The sequence below is a fragment of the Rousettus aegyptiacus genome, unplaced genomic scaffold (genome assembly GCF_014176215.1).
Source record: "Rousettus aegyptiacus isolate mRouAeg1 unplaced genomic scaffold, mRouAeg1.p scaffold_m13_p_3, whole genome shotgun sequence".
Taxonomy (NCBI): domain Eukaryota; kingdom Metazoa; phylum Chordata; class Mammalia; order Chiroptera; family Pteropodidae; genus Rousettus; species Rousettus aegyptiacus.
Genome location: NW_023416306.1, coordinates 85,189,620 through 85,208,752, shown reverse-complemented (window position 1 = coordinate 85,208,752; position 19,133 = coordinate 85,189,620). Strand labels below are relative to the sequence as shown.

Here is a 19,133-nt window from a genome sequence, read left to right as displayed (position 1 = left end):
GCAGTACCAGAAATGTATACTTTGTTCCTGCTAACTAAAAGTAAGGAGAAGATAACATTGCCTCTTGGAAGCTTTCTTTATTTTGAGGTGAATTTCTAAAACACAGACTATATATTTGAAAACAAGGAAAAATATATTTCAAAGCGAAAACAAATAGCTTTTTAATTATTCATACCTGCCTTCACCTTTTTATGGGCAAATATGAAGAGCTGGCCATATGCTGTAATAGAAGCTTACTATAAAAACCATATAATTGTAATTCAAATCTCTTATTTAAGCCACTGTCATCAAAAACACTCTAGGGGGCACCAGAAACAGCAATATCTGCTTTTATTTAACTCAAGAATAAAAGACCAACTTTTCTTTGATAAAAACCATATTCGATATACACATATTCTTGATGAGTACAAATGTTTTTTATACAATTTGTTATTAAAAAATCTTATTACCTGATTGTCTGTCATGTACATTTGACCTTGTTTAAGAAGCGTATCTTCTTTTCCTAAATAAATTCAAACAAATGATATCAACTTAAATATCCATACCAAAGTAGGTTAAGCATTAATTTGGTGTTATTCTCTCTCTTTTATTATTCCAACAAAACAAAAGTATGAGTTATAATATAAAATTATCCCTGCTCTAAAATATCCATAGTATCCTTATTATTTCTATATACATAAGGGAAGTATCTATATTCTTCTAAATAGATATAAGTTCATTTTTAGAAATAAGACTGTTAGACTAAATAAGCTACACGATTATTATAAAATATGTATCTTACAACCAGTCAAAATAAAAATGACGTTCTTTACCATTTACAGGATAAATATTACTATTGTACTTAACTAGAGAATAATTTAGTATTCAATGAGAAGCAAAAATATAAGATTTTCTAGGAGAACTATTTAAAAATGGAGAAAATGAAGAGTGAATATTAATTATATGTAATCTTAAAATAAGTAATTGCTTATGGAACTTCTAATTTTAAAATGCTTACCTGCATTGAGACTATATGCAAAGATTTCTCCAAATCAGAAAACAATTTTTATGTTTCTTTCCACAAAAAACAAGCTCCAAATACCACAGGATGATGTCTACTAACCAACAAGGCAAACTTGGCAATTCATCCAATGTACAATTTAAAAAACAGATGCTAAGAAAAATCAGAGCCTTGGTGAATACCACATTTTATGTTAGAGACTACAGTGGTCAACTTCTTAGTTCCATGTGTTGAGGTATAACACACAAGTAATAGGGTGAAGTTTAGCAACAGGACTATCATATACAGTTAGATAAAACAAACAGGCATAAACATTCTTTGCTTAAACTGGGTGAACTATAATGATAATCTATATCTTTATACTTACGGTTACTGAAATGACTTCCTGGTCCTAAATGATCACTCTGAAATTAGAAGTATAAATTAAAACATTTTAGGTGTCTCCTGCTTCATTTTGTTATATTCTGTATTTATTTTAGCTCTAAATCATCCAGTCATTAAAACCACATTTTCAATATTCTTTGTCTCTTCTGAGTATTAATTATTCTACTTGAACCCATAAAAAGACACAGCACCAGAAACAATTAGAGAGATCAGTTGGAAATAAACTACTTCACTAGGCTTTTTTATAAAAACAGCCAAGAGTTTCCAAGAAAAACTTTATTGCTAAAAAGAAAAAACAGTGAGCTCCAAATGAACCGAAATACCTTTCAATGCATACTCTTTGCTGCTTCTTTTCCTCAAAGGGAAAGAAATGCCACATTCTCATCATTCTATTTTACGTCTGTTGAGAGCAGAGACCCTATCTTACTGACTATGGAATATTAGCATGACATTTTATTTCAGAATTTACAGAATACCCATTATTTTTTAGGGCAAAAGGAGACAGAGAGTAGAAAATGAAACTGAGGCAAAGGCTTATACTCAGTAATAAACTCATTAATATATCAGTTAGGAAAAGGAGAAAAACAAAAACTTTATTCTGAATCAAAATATATTTGAATTGCTCCTTTTTCCAAGTAAGCCAAATATAAAGAACCTAAAATACAAATTAAAATCTCATACCTTCAAGAGTAAAAATATGCAGATGTAGTTCATGTTTGTATATCTGTGTATACAAGTACTAAAAGCAATGTGTCAAACTTGGATATGGGTGACCACGATACAAATGGTCCGTGGTTCTATAATCAATTTAATGCCACCTCCACTAATCCTTACTGCTCCAAAAGTATGGAAAAATGTCTGTAAACCTAGTTAAGCTCTTTGTTCTATTTAATACTAGAGTTTGCAATAGCATTAAATGAACTTATATACGTATGGGTGGGAGAGAGGCCTGTGCACAGATGAGTTTCAAAAAACTTAGTGGGGGGAAAAATGACGTAAATGATAGAGGCTCTGTTCATCCCTCTGGCGACCAAATCAAAGTTGTGACAGAAATAAAGAGCAAACAGCAAGGAAAATCGCCTGGGATCTAGATGAACAGGCCATACAACTAGGGAGAAATCCAAGAGATCACCTTGCAGTGGTAAAAAGTAGGTCGGGGCGAGGACACGAGGCTACCTAGTGCCAAGTGGCTGAGTGGGACAGAGGCCATAGCAGCAGTAGCTGCAGACGCCTTTCAAAGAGGCCGTGTCCGCAAGCGGACTTTCATAGTGTCGAACCTGCTCTCTCTGAGCACCAGTGCCAGTTGCCTGTGCAGGGGCACCAGGGACTTACAGGGAGACACTGAGTTGTTGGAGTGAGAGCCAAGGCCAGAACCGCTCAGTACAGAAGTGCCTGAGGTATCCATTATTCCTCTGTTGAGCCCTCCCCCTCCCAATGTGCAAACTCAGCAATGCCATAACTAAGACATCATCAGACTGAATAATAGAGGTCACTCCGCCCAGAGGATTCCCTAAAACTCCACCTCCTCCAACTCATGGTCCCAACCAAGCCACATCCAAAGGTATCCTTGGCGAGTCAGGTGCCCCTTGCTGAGTAGCGCCTAGACTCACACTGGTGGCAGCTGGCCTCAGTTTCTGATGTGGCCTTTTTGAGGCAACCGTAAGCACAGCATCAGTGGATTGCTTGCTGAATTTTATAAGGTGGCCCCGGAGGGGTACAGGCTGGGGCTAAACTTGGCCTGCAGTTGAATCCCCCCTCAGGACTGTGCCACTGGTCACCTGCTTCACAAAGCCGCCTTAATAAAACTGGGAGACTTAAGAGCTTTGCTTAGTACACAGAAACGGACACAGAAAGACAGCAAAAATGGGAAGACAAAGAAGCAGAAACCATAGGAGAAAACAGAACAGAGATCCAGGAATAATGGAGTCAAGCAATCTAACAGATGTAGAGTTTAAAACATTGGTTATAAAGATGCTCAATGAACTTAGGGGAACTGTAGATGAATTCAGTGAGAACTTTAATGAGATAAAAAATATACAAATTCAAATGGAAATTATAAAAAGGAACCAGTCAGAAATGAAGAACACTTTACCTGAGATGAAAAGCATATTAAATGGAATAAGAATGAATAAAGAAGAGGATCTAATGACCTACAGAGAAGACGGGAAAGCCAAGGACATTCAACTAGAATAGCAAGAAAAAAGAAGCCAAGACTATAATAATAATTTAAGAAGCCTATGGGATACTATTAAATATAAAATATCTGTGTCATAGGGGTATTGGGGAAAAAAAAAAAAAAAGACGTTGAAGAGCTATTTGAAGAAATAATGATGGAAAACTTCCCTAACCTGGTGAAGGAAAGAGACATATAACCCCAGGAAGCTCAGTCTCAAAAAAGAGGAACCCAAAGAGGCCCACATCAAGACACATTATAATTAAAATGCCAAGTTAAATACAAAGAGAGAATCTTAAAAGCAGCAAGAGAAAAGCAGTTACCTACAAGGGAGAACCCATAAGACTGGCAGCTGATTTCTCAAAAGAAACTATGCAGGACAGAAGCGCTTGGCACAAAATATTTTATGTGATAAAAACCCAGGATCTACAACCAAGAAGCCTTTATCTAGCAAAGCTATCATTTGGAGTCAAAGAACAGATAAAGCGTTTCCCAGACAAAAATAAGCTAAAGGAATTTATCAACATCGAGCCAGTATTACAGGAAAGGTTGTAGGGACTTCTTTAAGAAGAAAAAACATGTATCAAAAACAGGAAAAAAGAATGGTAATAACTACATTCCTATCAACAAAAGTTCCTCAAATAGAAAATAATTAAGTGCTCTAACCAAAAGATAGAGTGGCTGAATGGATAAGGAAACAAGACCCTACATATGTCGCCTACAAGAGACACACTTCAGATTGAAAGACACACAGGGACAAAAAGGAAGGGGATAGAAAAAGATATTGCCTTGATGGACCTACAGGATATTGTGTGAAATGAAATAGGTCAGATAGAGAAAGACAAGTATTGCATGATTTCACGTACATATGGAATCTAAAAAACAAAATCAACAACAACAAAAGCGGAAATAAACTCACACAGAGAATATTTTGAGGGCTACTACATGGGAGGGGGATTGGGGGATGAAAAAAAAAAGGCAAAGGGATTAAAAGGTGCAAAGGGATAGTTGGGGAATAGACTTGGAGATATAGAGTGTAGCATAGGGAAGATGGTTAATAATGTAGTAATAAATATGTAAAGGGGAAGAAGGTTACTAGTTTAGCGGGGTGATCACTTTGTGAGTTACGTGGATCTCTGATCACTATGCTATACAACTGAAACTGGTATATTATTGTATGCCAACTATAACTGAAAAAAAAAACCTCATTGAAGTGGACAATGCAAAAAGAAAAAAAACTTAGTTTGGGCTTATTACCTTTCCTCGATTACAGAAATGAAAACAAATACTTTAGTTATAATAAAATAATTGGCCTCGTGCTAAAGTATCTAAATTTTCCCATATTTTTTCTATAAATACAAGTGATATGCCTATATATGAAGTAGTACACATTACACAGCAAGCAATTCTGTTGGCAGTTTATGACATTCTTAAGCATATGAGACAATACAATTGTGAATATTCAACATTTGTAAATGATAAATTTTTAGTTTTTAATGGATGCTTTCATAAATATTGGGTCACATATAAAGTAGGTCCTATAATTTTCTTTTTAGAAGTAAAAAATCATTTCTAGTATAAAAATTCATCATAATGAATATGTACCACCTGGGCAAAAAGAACCCATTATATTGAGTGAAAAAGCTACAAAACAGGATGTACAATATTCCCACCTGTTGAATGTGTATGTAACACAAGTCATGCACAAAGAAAAGGTCTGAAAGGTGCTAAGAGTGCTGTGATTACAAGTATGCTTAATTTCTGCTTTTAGTTTAACTATATTTTCTAATTTTCCTAAAATAAATGTATATTGCTTTTATAAAAAAAAGTTATTTTTCTACAGTTTATTAAAACCTCATTAAAAGTTACAGACTTGACTCTAAGTTTGTCTAACGCTACAGAAAAACATTTTAACCTTAAGACACCAGAGTCTACTATTAGAAGAAAGGTAATACATAAATAGTATCCAATTATAGGTGTAAAACTTTGAAGAATACTTCAAAGGGCCCATATACATGTCCGCATTTTCTCATTCGAGCTATTCTGAGGGTAAAACTAGTATTGTAGTTAAGAGCACAAAGGAGCCAGACTGTCTGGGTCAAGCTCTGGCTCTGCCACTTATTATTTATAAACCCCTCATAGGTCAACCACTCTGCCTCAGTCTCTTCACTTACAAAGTGGAAATAATAATACCACCTACCATTGTGGAGATGATGTGTTTATTAAATGCATGTAAAATGCACAGCATGGTTTCTGGCACATGCAGGTACTATGAAAATGTTAGCTAATACTAAGTTCACTACTAACCCTAAAACGTCTTCAGCTGAGAAAATTATAAAAGCCATCGCACTACATCATTTTTTAGCTTATAAAACTGCTTCTGAATAATCTTCAGAATTCGATCATATAAATCACAACTTTCATTTTATTCTTTTAAAGGTATTGAGGCATAAGTCACCTGCAATAAAGTACACAAATACTAAGTGTACAGTGCAATGAACTTTTGCATATGTATACCCTGCATGACCACAATCCAGATCAAGATATACATTTCCAGCACCATCGGAAGTTTCTTCTGCCCCATCCTAGTCAGCAGTCCCTCACCAAAGGGTGGCCTCTATTCTGACCTCCATTACCATAGATGAATTCTATCTGATTCTGAACTTTATAAAAACTGAAATCATACAGTATATACTTTTTGTGTCTGATTTCTTTCATGCAACATTATATTTGTGAGATTCAGCCATGTCTTTACACTCCTTTTCATAGCCACATATATTTTTTCTTTATTTACAAAGAAGAAATTTACTTTTGTTGTATACTCTGAAGTTATATTCCCCAATAAAAATGAAAGATTCATGCTGAATAAGCCAAACTTTTCAATGATCCTCAGTGATGAACATTTGTAAAATGTATATCATGGCCTTGCAAAATAAATCTATCAGTTAAAAGTCAGGAGAGTGGTCACCCTTGGTGTGGAGTGGGTACTGACAGGAAGCAAGTATGAGGAGGCTTCTAGGTACTGATAATGTTGTTTCTTGATCTGAGTATGTTCAATTTGTGAAAATTCTTCAACTTATACACTTTAGCGGGTGTACTTTTTAATGTATATTGTATATCGATAAAAATATTTTTTTAAAAAAAATATGGCCTTGAGAAAACTAAAAGCTAATTGGTCCAATCAAAGATGAGTATATAATCTGAGCCTTATTAACTCACAACTCTTGATCATATATGCCCAAAATTCTTTCTGAGATAATTCTAGCAATACTTCTATTCATTGGTAACATGCTTTGCTATTGCTGCCATCATAATCATTGCAAATTTATGGTAAAAAAAATATAAAGTTTTAAAAAGGTAAGAATGGACAAAGAGAAAGGTTGAGAAGGAGAAACTGAAACTAAACTAAATGTCAGTTACATGCTTGTCAATTGCATGATCTCATTTAACTTTTACAACAATTCTGTCAGTCATTCCAATTTTACCAAAAAATGCAACAAGCTGAGAAATTTTAAATAAACAGCCTAAGGTCAGTTTATTTAAACTATGAAGGAGAGAGTGATAATAACAAATTATTATTTGTTATAATGTAGCCCTTCACCACCATTCATTACGAGTTGCATGAAATACTTTAGTTAAGTTTTCCATACCTCAAAATATTTATATCTATTCTTTAGAGCCTCAATAGTTCTTAAGCTTTCTTCATGTTGCTTTTCTTTAGCTGCCAAAAGAGACTTCAGCTTTTCTTTCTGAAATGGAAAGAAATACAGAACAAAATCACGCTGAGCTTGAAATTGGGTTAAAAATGTATATTAGAAAATGTGACTTAGAATTACTTTGAGGACTACAGTTAAAGAATTATCTAGACTGGTGGATTTTTAACTATTAGTAGAATTGAAAATTTCTACATATACACAAATAAAATTTATTATAAAACAATATTGTGAAAAATTCGAATTTTGTTTTAAATCATAGTTTTCAGATATTCTCTTTATGATGTTTAGAATTTTACATTTTTTCATGAAAAGCTTCACAGAAAATGAGACATTTGGATGCAATAAAAACAAAATGCCTCTCATAACCCATACCACTATACTCAAACATAATTTACAGTCACATGTAGGTTTTGTTTTTCCCTTTGAGCGATAACCAGAAATAGAATCCTGGTCTCCATCTCAATTCAGGACTTAAACCTCTACTGCAATGTCATCTTCAATCTATACAACATTTTACAGCTTTAAAGTAAAATTTGTCATCCTACCTCACTTTCCAGATCATCGGCAACCATTACTTCCTAAATTTAAAAGAAGAAATATATTTTCACTTCTGAAAGTTTATTTTAAAAGACCTGAGCTAGGCAAGTATCTTTTAAAAAGACTCACACGTGCCATTAAGATTGGGGACCAGGATATGAGCAGAAAATGTCTATGTCCCACTACTGATTCTGTTGTCCGAGTTGTCATTCATACCTCTCCCCAGGTTCAGAAGCACTTTTGATTCATCTGAGAACCTATCGATAGTAACTTCTACTCGCTATTCCTCCTTATATCTTTTGTCTACTCCTTCCTCTCCAATCTCATAGTCCCAACTACAGTTCAGTCCTTCCTTATTACCACATACCAACAGTATTCTCTCTTCTTACATCACACATTAGGAGTTTCATGTAAAGGTCCCACTAAGATAGAACTCTCCCCTGGGGCAATGACCTGATCACCTTAAGGCCATGACTTGAAGTGACAGGTGACTATTAACGATTTGTTATTAATGGTGATTACTGGTAGTAAAATGGTTAAAAAAAATTTTTTTTTTTTTACTATGATGATTTACCTCATTTAGCTGTAGTTGTAAACCATTGACTTTATCCAATAATATTCTCTGTTCTTGCTGAATTTTTCTCAACCTCTCTTTCAAATCTTCATTTTCAACCTCCAGATCCTTAAATAGTAAAGACAACAGGTGCTAGGCCAACCTTAAAAGAGCAATTCTTATGGAAGAAAATTTAAAAAGCAGTTTGCTATCACATACGGATAAATACATACATAAAAGAGCCTTAAATACAAAGATGCAATAATTTCAACAACATTCAAATGATTTAAATTCACAGGTGAAAAATAATATAGAAAATTGTAGTCTTATGATATCTAATGAATACACTTATATATATACAAGACAGCAAACCACCACAATTCTAATAAAAAGTAAAAGCATCATCTGGAAATAGAAAATAGCAGAAGAATGCCAATTTAAATTTTGCTTACAACTTCTCAAGTTTGAGACTATTCTAATGCTTTTATTAAACGAATCATCATTTCAGTGCTCTGAAAAAAAAACATTTAAGGATCCAATTTAAGGCTAGGTAGTTCACTTTTTTACTACTATATAATAAATTATGAAGACCCAAATAAAATAATTTTGTTTTAACATATGGAAACAGCTATACAATTTACATTTTAATGGTATTTCAGTCAGAAGATAAGCCCTATAATTATGAGATCTTCCTCCAACATAATCCACATTATAATTATTTTTTCAATACTTTGATGAACATAAAAGGTAAAAAGTACTATGTGATTAACAAAATTATTTCTTTATCAAAATAAAAAATACTTTGAGAAAAATATTTCAGATTTTATTTACATTAATGACCATCATTTTATCACTATAATTAATTGTCTAAAATGAACAGAAATTTATGATTTACAGCCCGAAACAAACACATTTAAATCAACGGAAAGTTTATATAAAGTCAAATTATTTGCTTCCTAATACATATTAAAAAAAATACTTTCTGTAAGATAATACTGACCCAAACACTCATATCAAAAGGCAATTCTTTTAGAAGGAATTAGACAAGAAAATAGAATCACAAAACATAAGTCACTCCTCCTTCTCCCCACTCACTTCCCCGGCTCCCGTTTTGTTCCTTCTCTTTCTCCTACACCTCACTACAAATAACACTAGAATTCTTTGCAAAGGAAGATATCAATTTTTTTTCTTTTTACCTGAATGTTTTGATGCTCCCTCTGATTTGACTTCACATTTACTTCATCTAGCATGTGTGTCAAATTGCGCTTTGAGAAAACAAAAGAGAATACATGTTAGCAAGTATGAGAATATAGAAACATACATTTTCCTCAATAGGCAATAAACCCAATTAGTGATTTTCAGCTTACCCAACATTGAATTTTGCTGTACATAACACCAGGTGGCAGTGTTTCCACTTAAAACTCCAAATGGGAAGCATCTTTAAGGATACAGGTTTTAAATAAATCAAGTATAATTTATTTTAAATACTAAAAAAAAAAAAAAAAAACCCACAATTTAAAATCCTTGTTGTTAAGGATTTATTTTAACCAAAGTCATGAAATTTTGAAAAAGAGACTCTGTATTTAGACGCAAAACTAAAATTGTGCTATAAAGCATCATCCATCATCCACAAAGGAAGAATTTACTCTTTAAAAATAGGAAGGGGGATTATATTAACGCCGAAAGAAAACATGGGAATTATGGAAATAATATGGAAAATGTGGAAAAAATATGGAAATTTCTTTCTCTGAGCACTGATGAAATAAAATATCAAGGTGTGTGATAAGTAAGACACACACAAGACCTCTGATCAGAGCTATATATATAAAAAAATCTCTAAATGACTTGGTTGGGTACATGTTCTGTTTTTATACACTTACTGCTTTGAAATCCTATTCTGGCTTAGAGATTTGTTTCAATATAAAGACAGTTATTAAACAAGAGAGCCGATAACCTCCTTTCTAATCCAAATTGAGCTTTAAATCTATACAATAGTTTAGAAAACTATATCTTCCTTTTTGAGAGCTAAAACAATGTTTTAATTTTCCAAGATAATTTATCTATGTTTTGTATTATTTGTTGAGTTTTGCTTAATCAACTGTTCAAACTATCATTCTAATGAATTTGGATTTAGAATTAGAGGGACAAGTTCTCATTAACAAAATACTCTCTATCTACAATTTGGTCCAAGCTATGTTTCTAGCCTCACTCTTTCTACCTAAGGACTGTTCTTCACATGGAAACTGACCAATCTCATCATACCACTTTTATTCCCCACCTTCCCTTCATTGGGTCCTTCATAACTTGACACCTGGTTACTTGCCCAACGCTTCTCCTGCTCCATTATGTGTGCATCGTTCCTGTCACTCTGGCCTTCTATTGCTCTAAGAACATGTGGAACATGCTCCCTCACAGGAGCTTGGTACTTGCCCGTCCCTCTTCTGCAGAGCTACCTGGCTCCTTCTTCATTTCCTCTTCTACTCAAATGTCACTTCCTCGGAGAGGTCTTTGCTGATAGGACAATCTAAAACAACTTTCCACTCTCTCCTTCATCTTCTAATCCTGTTCTGTTGCTCTTCAAAGCATCTGTTATGATACTAAATACTCATTTGCCTATTGGTCATCTGTCTCACTAGGTTGAAGGTTAGTTCCACGAGTGAAAAACTTTGAGCACTATGATATTCCCAGCGCTTAGAACAGTGACTGGCATTTGGTAGATGCTCTACAGCTATCTCTCTTAAGCAAATTATTTTTAAAAATTATACTGTACTCTTCTCAATAACAGGAATTCTATGTCCCTTAGTAGTAAAAAAAAAAATCCTTTTATAGAATATATTTTAATGTATTTGATAAATAATGGAAACAAATGAGTTTTATTGTTCCTAGCACAATATTAACTCCATGTAGTCTTTTAGATAACTTCCAGGATACTAAGAAGAATATCATTCCTAAATTCATAACCAATAATTCTTTAAATATCTGTATATTTCAGAAATCATTTATCTCTGCCTCTACGTGAGATGACTGGTATAGACCTAACAGCGTACATTTTATTTCGCTCTACCGCCACTTAGGTTATCTGAGGAAGAGGAGAGAAGGTTGAAACAGTTGCTCCAGATGGAAAAGAAAAGTGACAGCAGACGTGTGACCCATGCATGAATGTATTACTTAATTCTGATGGGTTAAAAAGGAACACATGCTTTAATATAGCTTTTAGATTCAGGTGAAAGGTGGAAAAATGATGCAGAATGATGATCAGAATTGCTCAGAAGGTACCTGATTACTTTCTCTTCAGGGTTTGGAAGTGCTCAGGTTCCTGAAAAGCTGAAAGCCTGGAAGGAAACAGCCAGCAGAAGAGGAAAGCTGCCTACACTAGCTTTTGAGCAAAATGGGTAGAGTGCCGTAAACCAACCCCAATTAACTTGAACTCGAAGAGACTGGGGAAAATGATTAGACATTAACTGAAAAACGGACACAAAACCAGGTTTAAATAGCAATTTGATAATAAAATTAATGCAATGTACGAATTATTTCATGTATTTTTTTTTTAAGAAAACTCCTCATGAAATAAACGCGGAGCAAAAAAAATATCAAAATGTTAACAGTGGTGTTGAAATAACAATATATAATGTTTTTAATTGTTTTCTTCATTTCTTATTGCATTGGAAGAATTTTCCCATGATAGTAAATATTTGGCTCTGTTATTGAGGCAGAATAGGAGAAAAAACGATCTGTGATCTGCCAGGCTAAAATTCATCAGTTAAGCATCTCAACTAGGTGCGATATCTCGTTCTTGAAAGGGTTGAGTAGCCGGCACTCAGGAGGCTATTTATTTTCCACTGGATACATTTATTGTAATTAAGATCTATTGTCCCAAGCTGAGTGACAGTATCTAGATAAAGCCTCAGGATCTTTATATTAGGTTCTACACTGGCATTATTAACAGAAGACAAAGAAGAGCATACATTTAAACTCAAAACAGTTATGTATAATCTTTAATCACTTTTACTAAGCACCATTTTAAAAGACTTCTACTTTATTTAAATTGCATAATATCTCATTTTTTAATTAAAATTAAGATCTACCTGTTGTAAAGATGGTCCTTTCTTCCAAAGTTCTCTCCCTGAAGATTAAAGAGAGGATATACAGGAACAGTGAAATAGCAAGTTAACTTGGGTGGATGAATTCCCTAACTATATAACTGAGTCAATTTAAAAAAAATAAATCTTAAAGTTTCTTTTAAAGCTTACTATTTTACAATTAAAACAACAGTGAAATACTATTTTTGCCTATCAAATTTGCAAAATTTTTTTTTTTTGCTATGACATCATCTAGGTAGATAATATTCAATGTTAGGGAGCGGAGACAGGTGAAAAATGCAATGTTTTAAAACTCTTAAATTGGAAAGAAATTTGTCAATATGTATCAAAAGCTTAAAGAAATGTGAACACCCTGAAACCCCAAGATTCAATTTTAGGAATTGATCCAAAGGGTATAATAAAAATATGCTGAAATATTTATACATTAGGACAATCACTAAATTGTTATTTCTTTTAGCAAAAACTACAAACTTAAATGACACCTACAGAAAATTGTTTATTTAAATAGACAGAATTTTATGCATCAACAAAAATAATACCATAGAAAAAATATTTATGAGAAAAAACTCTTCAGAAGATAATAAACAAAAAGTAATCTACAGCTCACTCCAGGTAAGCTCAATTTTTATGCAAAAGAAGAGTGGAAGGATATTCCTCAAAATGTTAACAGAGGCTCCTCAGTAGTAGGATCAGTGACTAGTTTTATTTGTTGTGCTTTTCTGTATTTTTCAATTTCTCTTTAATAAACATGGAAAAATATCTAGCTCATGTATTCAATAAATATTGGTTAAATATTTTATATATGGGTTTGAACAATGATTCTTTCTTTAAAACTATAAGTATAAAAGTTAAAAGCTTCATCCCTCCTCATCAAAAACAATATGTATTAGTAAAACACCTGATTTGACTCTTTCTCCTCAGTTCTTAAATCACTCCGCAGTATCATAGGGTTTACTGAGAAACTAGACAACATATGCAAAACACACTGCCTCAAAACAAGTGACTACAATGTAAATATGCAAAGCCATGGTATAGAGGGAGATGAATCAACACTATTTCTCAATAAGGGAATGTTGTGCTTCTTACAAATTGTAGTTCTACCATCTAAATCTTAAAAAGCAGCTCCTTATTAATGTGAACTTTCCTAGTTAAAAAACTGCTGGTACCTTTGCTGGTATTTTCCGATGCAGTCTTCAATAAGGTTAGAATGTCCAAATTGTCACCAATTCTTGCATAGTAAGAACTATCATGGCCAAGGGCATCCAGCAAGCTTACATCAGCACCATTTTTAATTAAGACTTCTACAGCATCTTTGCAACCGTACTCACAACCTAGCATGAGAGCGGTTCTAAAAGGGAAGGGGTTAGAATAAAAGACCTTGAGAAACATCAAAGAAAATACTTCAGAAATCTTCCAGAGCCCCTGTTTTTAGAGAGCAAATATTACTTTAAAAAGTCATACTTGTTACAAATTCAGATTTTACTCTATATTTTTATCTTATATTTTAACTTTGCCACATTTATAAAAACACTTGCTTTGTGTCATACTCTGCAGAGCTAAACATTTATATATTACATACGTTTGCTACTTCTACTACAGCTTCCTTTACTCCAGTCCTACTATGTCCTACAAGTAAATACCACAAAAATCTTCCAAAACTGACACTGTCACCCGATCTGCTCAAAACGTGCAACAATAAACCCAATCCCTCCATGAACTGAACTACATCATACAATCTCCCCAATCAATCCCTTTTACTCCAAACAAAACAAGAAACAGATTCCTAATGCCAATTTCTCTTCTTAGAAGAGCCTTGCTTCATCGTACTGGAGACCTTTTCATCTTCACACTTCATTTTAAAACGTGCCTCTTCAAAACATGATTCCTCAATAAATGCCATTATCAGGGACCACTGGTTTATTCTGCCATGATAGAATCACCAGCACTTAAACATTTAACGGTATATGGGCAAATTGTAATAATACGACAAAACAATTAAGTCATCACAGAAATTTAGAAGGATCTTGGAAATTATGTTGTTCACGTCTCAATTTTTATTGCTGAGGAAATCAACACCAATTGTGAATTTTAGATTTCATAAGGAAACTGATTTTTGCCTTTGCTATGTATGTTCTATTTCTTTTTTATGCTCTCCAGTAGTTGCCAGTATACAATTTTATATACAATGGGCATTACCAATGTTTTTGTTATTAGGGGAAAAAATGCTAAAGATAGGACAAAAAAAAAAAAAAAAACTTGAATACGGAGTGTCAGATCCTAAGATTTTTATTTTTAAAACCATCTGCTACCTAGTCTATATAATCCACATTGCCATACCTCATTGGGGTGTGTGTGTGTGTGTGTGTGTGTGTGTGTGTGTGTGTGAAGTTCCAATGAAAAACAAAGACAAACATGCTTGGAAAACATAAAATCTATTTAAAAAAATAAGGCGTTATATGTAGATCAACTAGATCATCCCTCTCTGATAATAAAATTTATTTTTAAATCAAATTCTCTTAGTTATGCTTAGAATCAGATTATAATATTTTCAAAAACAAAGTAATACCAAAAAAGCTACTTTCTTAATAATCACATCAATGATTTAATTACTTAAGACTTTCCTTCTCTGAGATGCCTGAACAATAAAAACAATTAGAGCTATAAAATCTGACATCTAAAGATTATTTTATTATGCTTCTCTACTTCTGATGAACTACAAACAATAGGATACATGCTTAGAAAAATAAAATTAAGTCAAAAGAAACCAACAATTTCACTCATAATCATCTATAAAATCCAAGAGACTTGTTATAAATTATTTTAATGCTTCAATAGTGGAGGGGATATATTTCAGATATTTTGTTGTCAGAAACTTTGTGACCATAAACATCAGAATTATAATATAGCGAACACTGTGATACACTAGACCAAGAAAAGGGGAAAGGGAGAATTACAAATAGAAATCATTACTGTCCATCGACTAAAATAACATCAAATACAGAAGCAAAAATAAACTAAGAATCTTAGGGTTGAGAATGAACCAGTTTCAGAGAAAGAGGAGGCACTGTGCACAGGCAGGGTTAAGAGAAAACACCTTGAGAAAATCTGTACTGAAAGATGCCAAGCCCCAGGACACCCAAGAACCACTTTACTCTCAAAAGCCTCACTAAGGAAGAAGTGGACTGTACATGTGATTTTTTATTCTTCCCCCTTATATCTTATTTGAGCCCATTTCATTAAATACTTTTTAAAGCTTAAAATAACTGGGATGTAATTCCTCTTTCTTCAGTTCTTTGACTCAGATACGGGCCCTAATCCTGCTTGTATTCTGTATTTTCCCTGTGATTTTCTCCCTATGTCCCTCTCCTTCTTTCTGTAGCAGACTCTGAAAAAAATAACTCCAAGGAAGAAGAGAACCAAAACAGATAGAAAGGCCAAGTCACAGCAGCAGAGTTTCAGAATCACTGTGCATCCAGCTGGTGTATGGGGAGCTGTGATAAAAGAATTACCTGTTTTGCTTGTCTCTGGAATTAATATCCGCTCCTCTATCTATCAGCAGTTGACATATTGTTGGCCTACACATCTGAGTAGCCAGAACAAGCGGTGTACGCCCATCCTAAGCAACAAGAAAAATAAAACAGCATTAAGACAACAAATCTTCCAAAACATAAAAGTCAGAACATATGAGTTGAAATGATAATGACTATAAACTGACTTACTACATCTTTGGCGTTCACTGAGGCCCCATGATCACAAAGCAGCTGTATGCTTGAAGGACAGTCTGCCATCGCTTTGAGGAACAAAGGAAAATGATAAATGGTGAACATCTGTTGGTAAGACATGTGGTGTTTTGCTAGGTCCATATAAGGCCTAAGTTCTTCAGTTTCTAAACTGCCAAGCTTCACATCCTTCACTCTTAGTTTAGCATAATAAGCATCAATTTTCTATCTGAAAATGGATTAGACAAGATTGTTTTATATATTTTGCATAATTTCTTAGAACCAACAAATATTATCATTCTGTAGAAAACAAAAATAGATTGCTATTCTAAGAGTAAACACAAATAATAAGAATAAAACTTAAATTTTCTACTTATAGTATGTTTTTAAATATGGCCAGAACTGACTGGATCCTTGAAGTGTTAGCTCAGGTTTTTTTTTTTTTTTTTTTTTTAAATCAAGTTCACTTTTTAAATAGAAGAGCCACAGTAAATGAAATATGACTTATATAATTCATATTTCCTTTTAAAAGCAATGATTGCAATGTCTGCCCTTGATGAAAAACATGGTCATTTTGCTAAAACGTATAAAATCTCACAATGCTTCTTCTCTGACCAACACTAGAGTTCATATTTGTATTAAGAAAAAAATTATTGTTAAATTCATAAAATAGGTTTGTGTTTAGACTCCTTGTAATTTTTTTTTTAAGCTTAAGAGTTAGTACTAAATTATCAGCACAAAAAAAGTACTGACAAAGTCAGCATTCTTTTTTTGTGTATGAAATTCAATAGAATGAAACCAAACACACATTAGAAAATCAAGTAAATGTTCATTTCTGATGTCTTTAATCCAGCAAGTCTTTTATATAAAATACATAATCAATCTTTAAAAAAAAAAAAAAAGATAAACTGAATTCATTAATTCAGAAACTATAAAATTAACAACCATTCAGGCCCGATTAAAAATAAGCGTGAAAAAATATAAAGCATAATAAATTCCAGAGTGTTGATATACTGAACAAATATGTCACTATTAAAGGTGCTATGATGGAATGTCAGCTGTTCACCAAACTCTGATTGCTTTTTTCCATGGCAGTAAAGTTGTGCTAGGCACATGGTAGCTCACCTAGAGACCACAGTTCCCAGTGACCCTGACATGTGGGCATGACCACGTGAGTTAGATCATGCCAATGGAATCTCTACCTTCTGAGTCTAAGTCTTAAAAGAGTGGTTATACATTGCTGCACAATCTGTTCCCTGTTACCAGAAAAACACAGGTGCCTGCTATCAGCTTCAGCCTTAAAGATGAGGACATGCCCTAGGCAGTGGTAGAACTGCAAAATGGAAAAAATCTGGATGCCTGAATGACCATATGGAGCAGAGGCACAAGCCAATCTGAACATCAGGGGTGTGATATGAAAGAAATAAATGCTGTGGGGTTTTTTTTAAAGCCAATGTTATTTTATGGTGTCTTTGTCACAGGAGCCTAGCCTATCCCTAACTAAGACAAATATTGCTATCAGGATTCAGGTGCTGCTATCACGAATACCTAAATTATATGACACTGATTTAGTTGTTGGTTACTAGGTGGTAAGTAAACATTTTTCAGGCCAGAAATCTTGTTGTTTTTCTCATGCTATGGAAAAACATTTGATAGAGCTATCTCATTTGTCATAACTTAGAAGGTACCCCATGTGACTATGGAGCCTTTCTAGTGAAACAATAGAAAAGAGCCAAAATTTTAGTGCATTTGGCAGCTGCTTACTATTTTTAGTACAGTATTATAAAATAGAGATCAGGACAAGGAAGAATTAGTGAATTTATGAACACAGATGGAAGGAAATAGAGAATGTCTAGATATTTGTGACGTCACAAATATCTAGGTGTGGAGAGGCCGATTGTTTATATCAAATAGCAAGCTATAAGACTATTGCTAGTCACAACTTTTCTCAAACATCTCCCAATAAAGAGAGAGAGAAAAAAAGATCTAAACATCAGATTAAGAATATCATATTTCCACTCAAGACTGTTATTTCAGATGGCTTTGAGGTAGCAACCATTAAATGAGGTAGAGAATCACGAGTCTAAAATAAAGACAAGAGATAAAGGAGGGTTTAAGAACTCTATGTCTAGAAAATAACTTTGGAAATGGTTCCTGCCATATGCAAGTGGCTAGCAACAGAGACCAAAATTCTACCAAGGTTTGGTTGGAATTGTACCATCCGAAAGTCCAGTAGGCTAATACTAATGAGTGTTCCAGCCCTTAAGCTGTCTCCACAGAGGGCACACTCTCCAACATCCAATTTATCTGTGACCTTGGAGGACAAGTAAGAATCTCCCAGAAGGCAGAGCTAGGGCCCACAGAGAACAATGTGTAAGGAATTTCTCCCAGAAAACAGAACAAGAGAGCCATTTAGAGGAGCTAACCAAGAAATTTAATCCAAGACCTCCAGAGGAAGTCTTTGTAAGTTTTTCTCAGTAGCATTTTATACCTAGTGACTAATAACTGCTGTGTGTTTCCCAGTTCTCTCTTTTCACTTATCCTGTTCTTGCTCTATCACCATATATTGTGAGGAGCAGATCTCTTCTCTTTGAGTTTATAGAATTCTGGACCATGACATGAAGAGCTGTATCAGAGTTAAAACTAGAAAACTACATATCACCCTGGAAATCTAGATTTTGGGCAAGCTGCAATAACTGGGCTGTCTTATATTATCTTCTTCCTTGGGGCGGTGGGGGTAACAGGTTCTACGTGTGGGAAGTAGAGGCTGCAGGAATACCTGGAACTCCAGAGGGATGAACTGTAGCAGAAAATGCAACTTGTTATCAAAATCTGTCTTTTCTTTCTACAGTGTAGCAGCCTGACCATGACTAGTCACCTAGAGACTACATTTCTGAGCCTCCCTTACAGATAAATACAGCCAATTGACTTTGCTTTTGTAGGTAGACTAG

At 33.9% G+C, this 19,133-nt stretch overlaps 1 protein-coding gene across 6 annotated transcripts in view; it reads right to left on the bottom strand.

Annotated features, from left to right (window-relative positions):
* UACA (uveal autoantigen with coiled-coil domains and ankyrin repeats) overlaps positions 1 to 19,133 on the bottom strand; it is an 80,527-nt gene that overhangs the window by 11,800 nt on the left and 49,594 nt on the right. For 5 of the 6 annotated variants that reach the window (XM_016126892.2, XM_016126894.2, XM_016126895.2 and 2 more), the window contains exons 6-15: positions 16,183 to 16,253; positions 15,973 to 16,079; positions 13,630 to 13,811; positions 12,449 to 12,486; positions 9,560 to 9,628; positions 8,385 to 8,492; positions 7,819 to 7,851; positions 7,208 to 7,306; positions 1,368 to 1,404; positions 450 to 502 (exon numbers count right to left, since the gene is read on the bottom strand). In XM_016126892.2, coding sequence (XP_015982378.2) covers positions 450 to 502; positions 1,368 to 1,404; positions 7,208 to 7,306; positions 7,819 to 7,851; positions 8,385 to 8,492; positions 9,560 to 9,628; positions 12,449 to 12,486; positions 13,630 to 13,811; positions 15,973 to 16,079; positions 16,183 to 16,253 — 797 coding nt within the window. Of the gene's footprint in view, positions 1 to 449; positions 503 to 1,367; positions 1,405 to 7,207; positions 7,307 to 7,818; positions 7,852 to 8,384; positions 8,493 to 9,559; positions 9,629 to 9,730; positions 9,822 to 12,448; positions 12,487 to 13,629; positions 13,812 to 15,972; positions 16,080 to 16,182; positions 16,254 to 19,133 lie in introns of those variants that run through there. The other variant, XM_016126898.2, reaches the window with a different exon arrangement.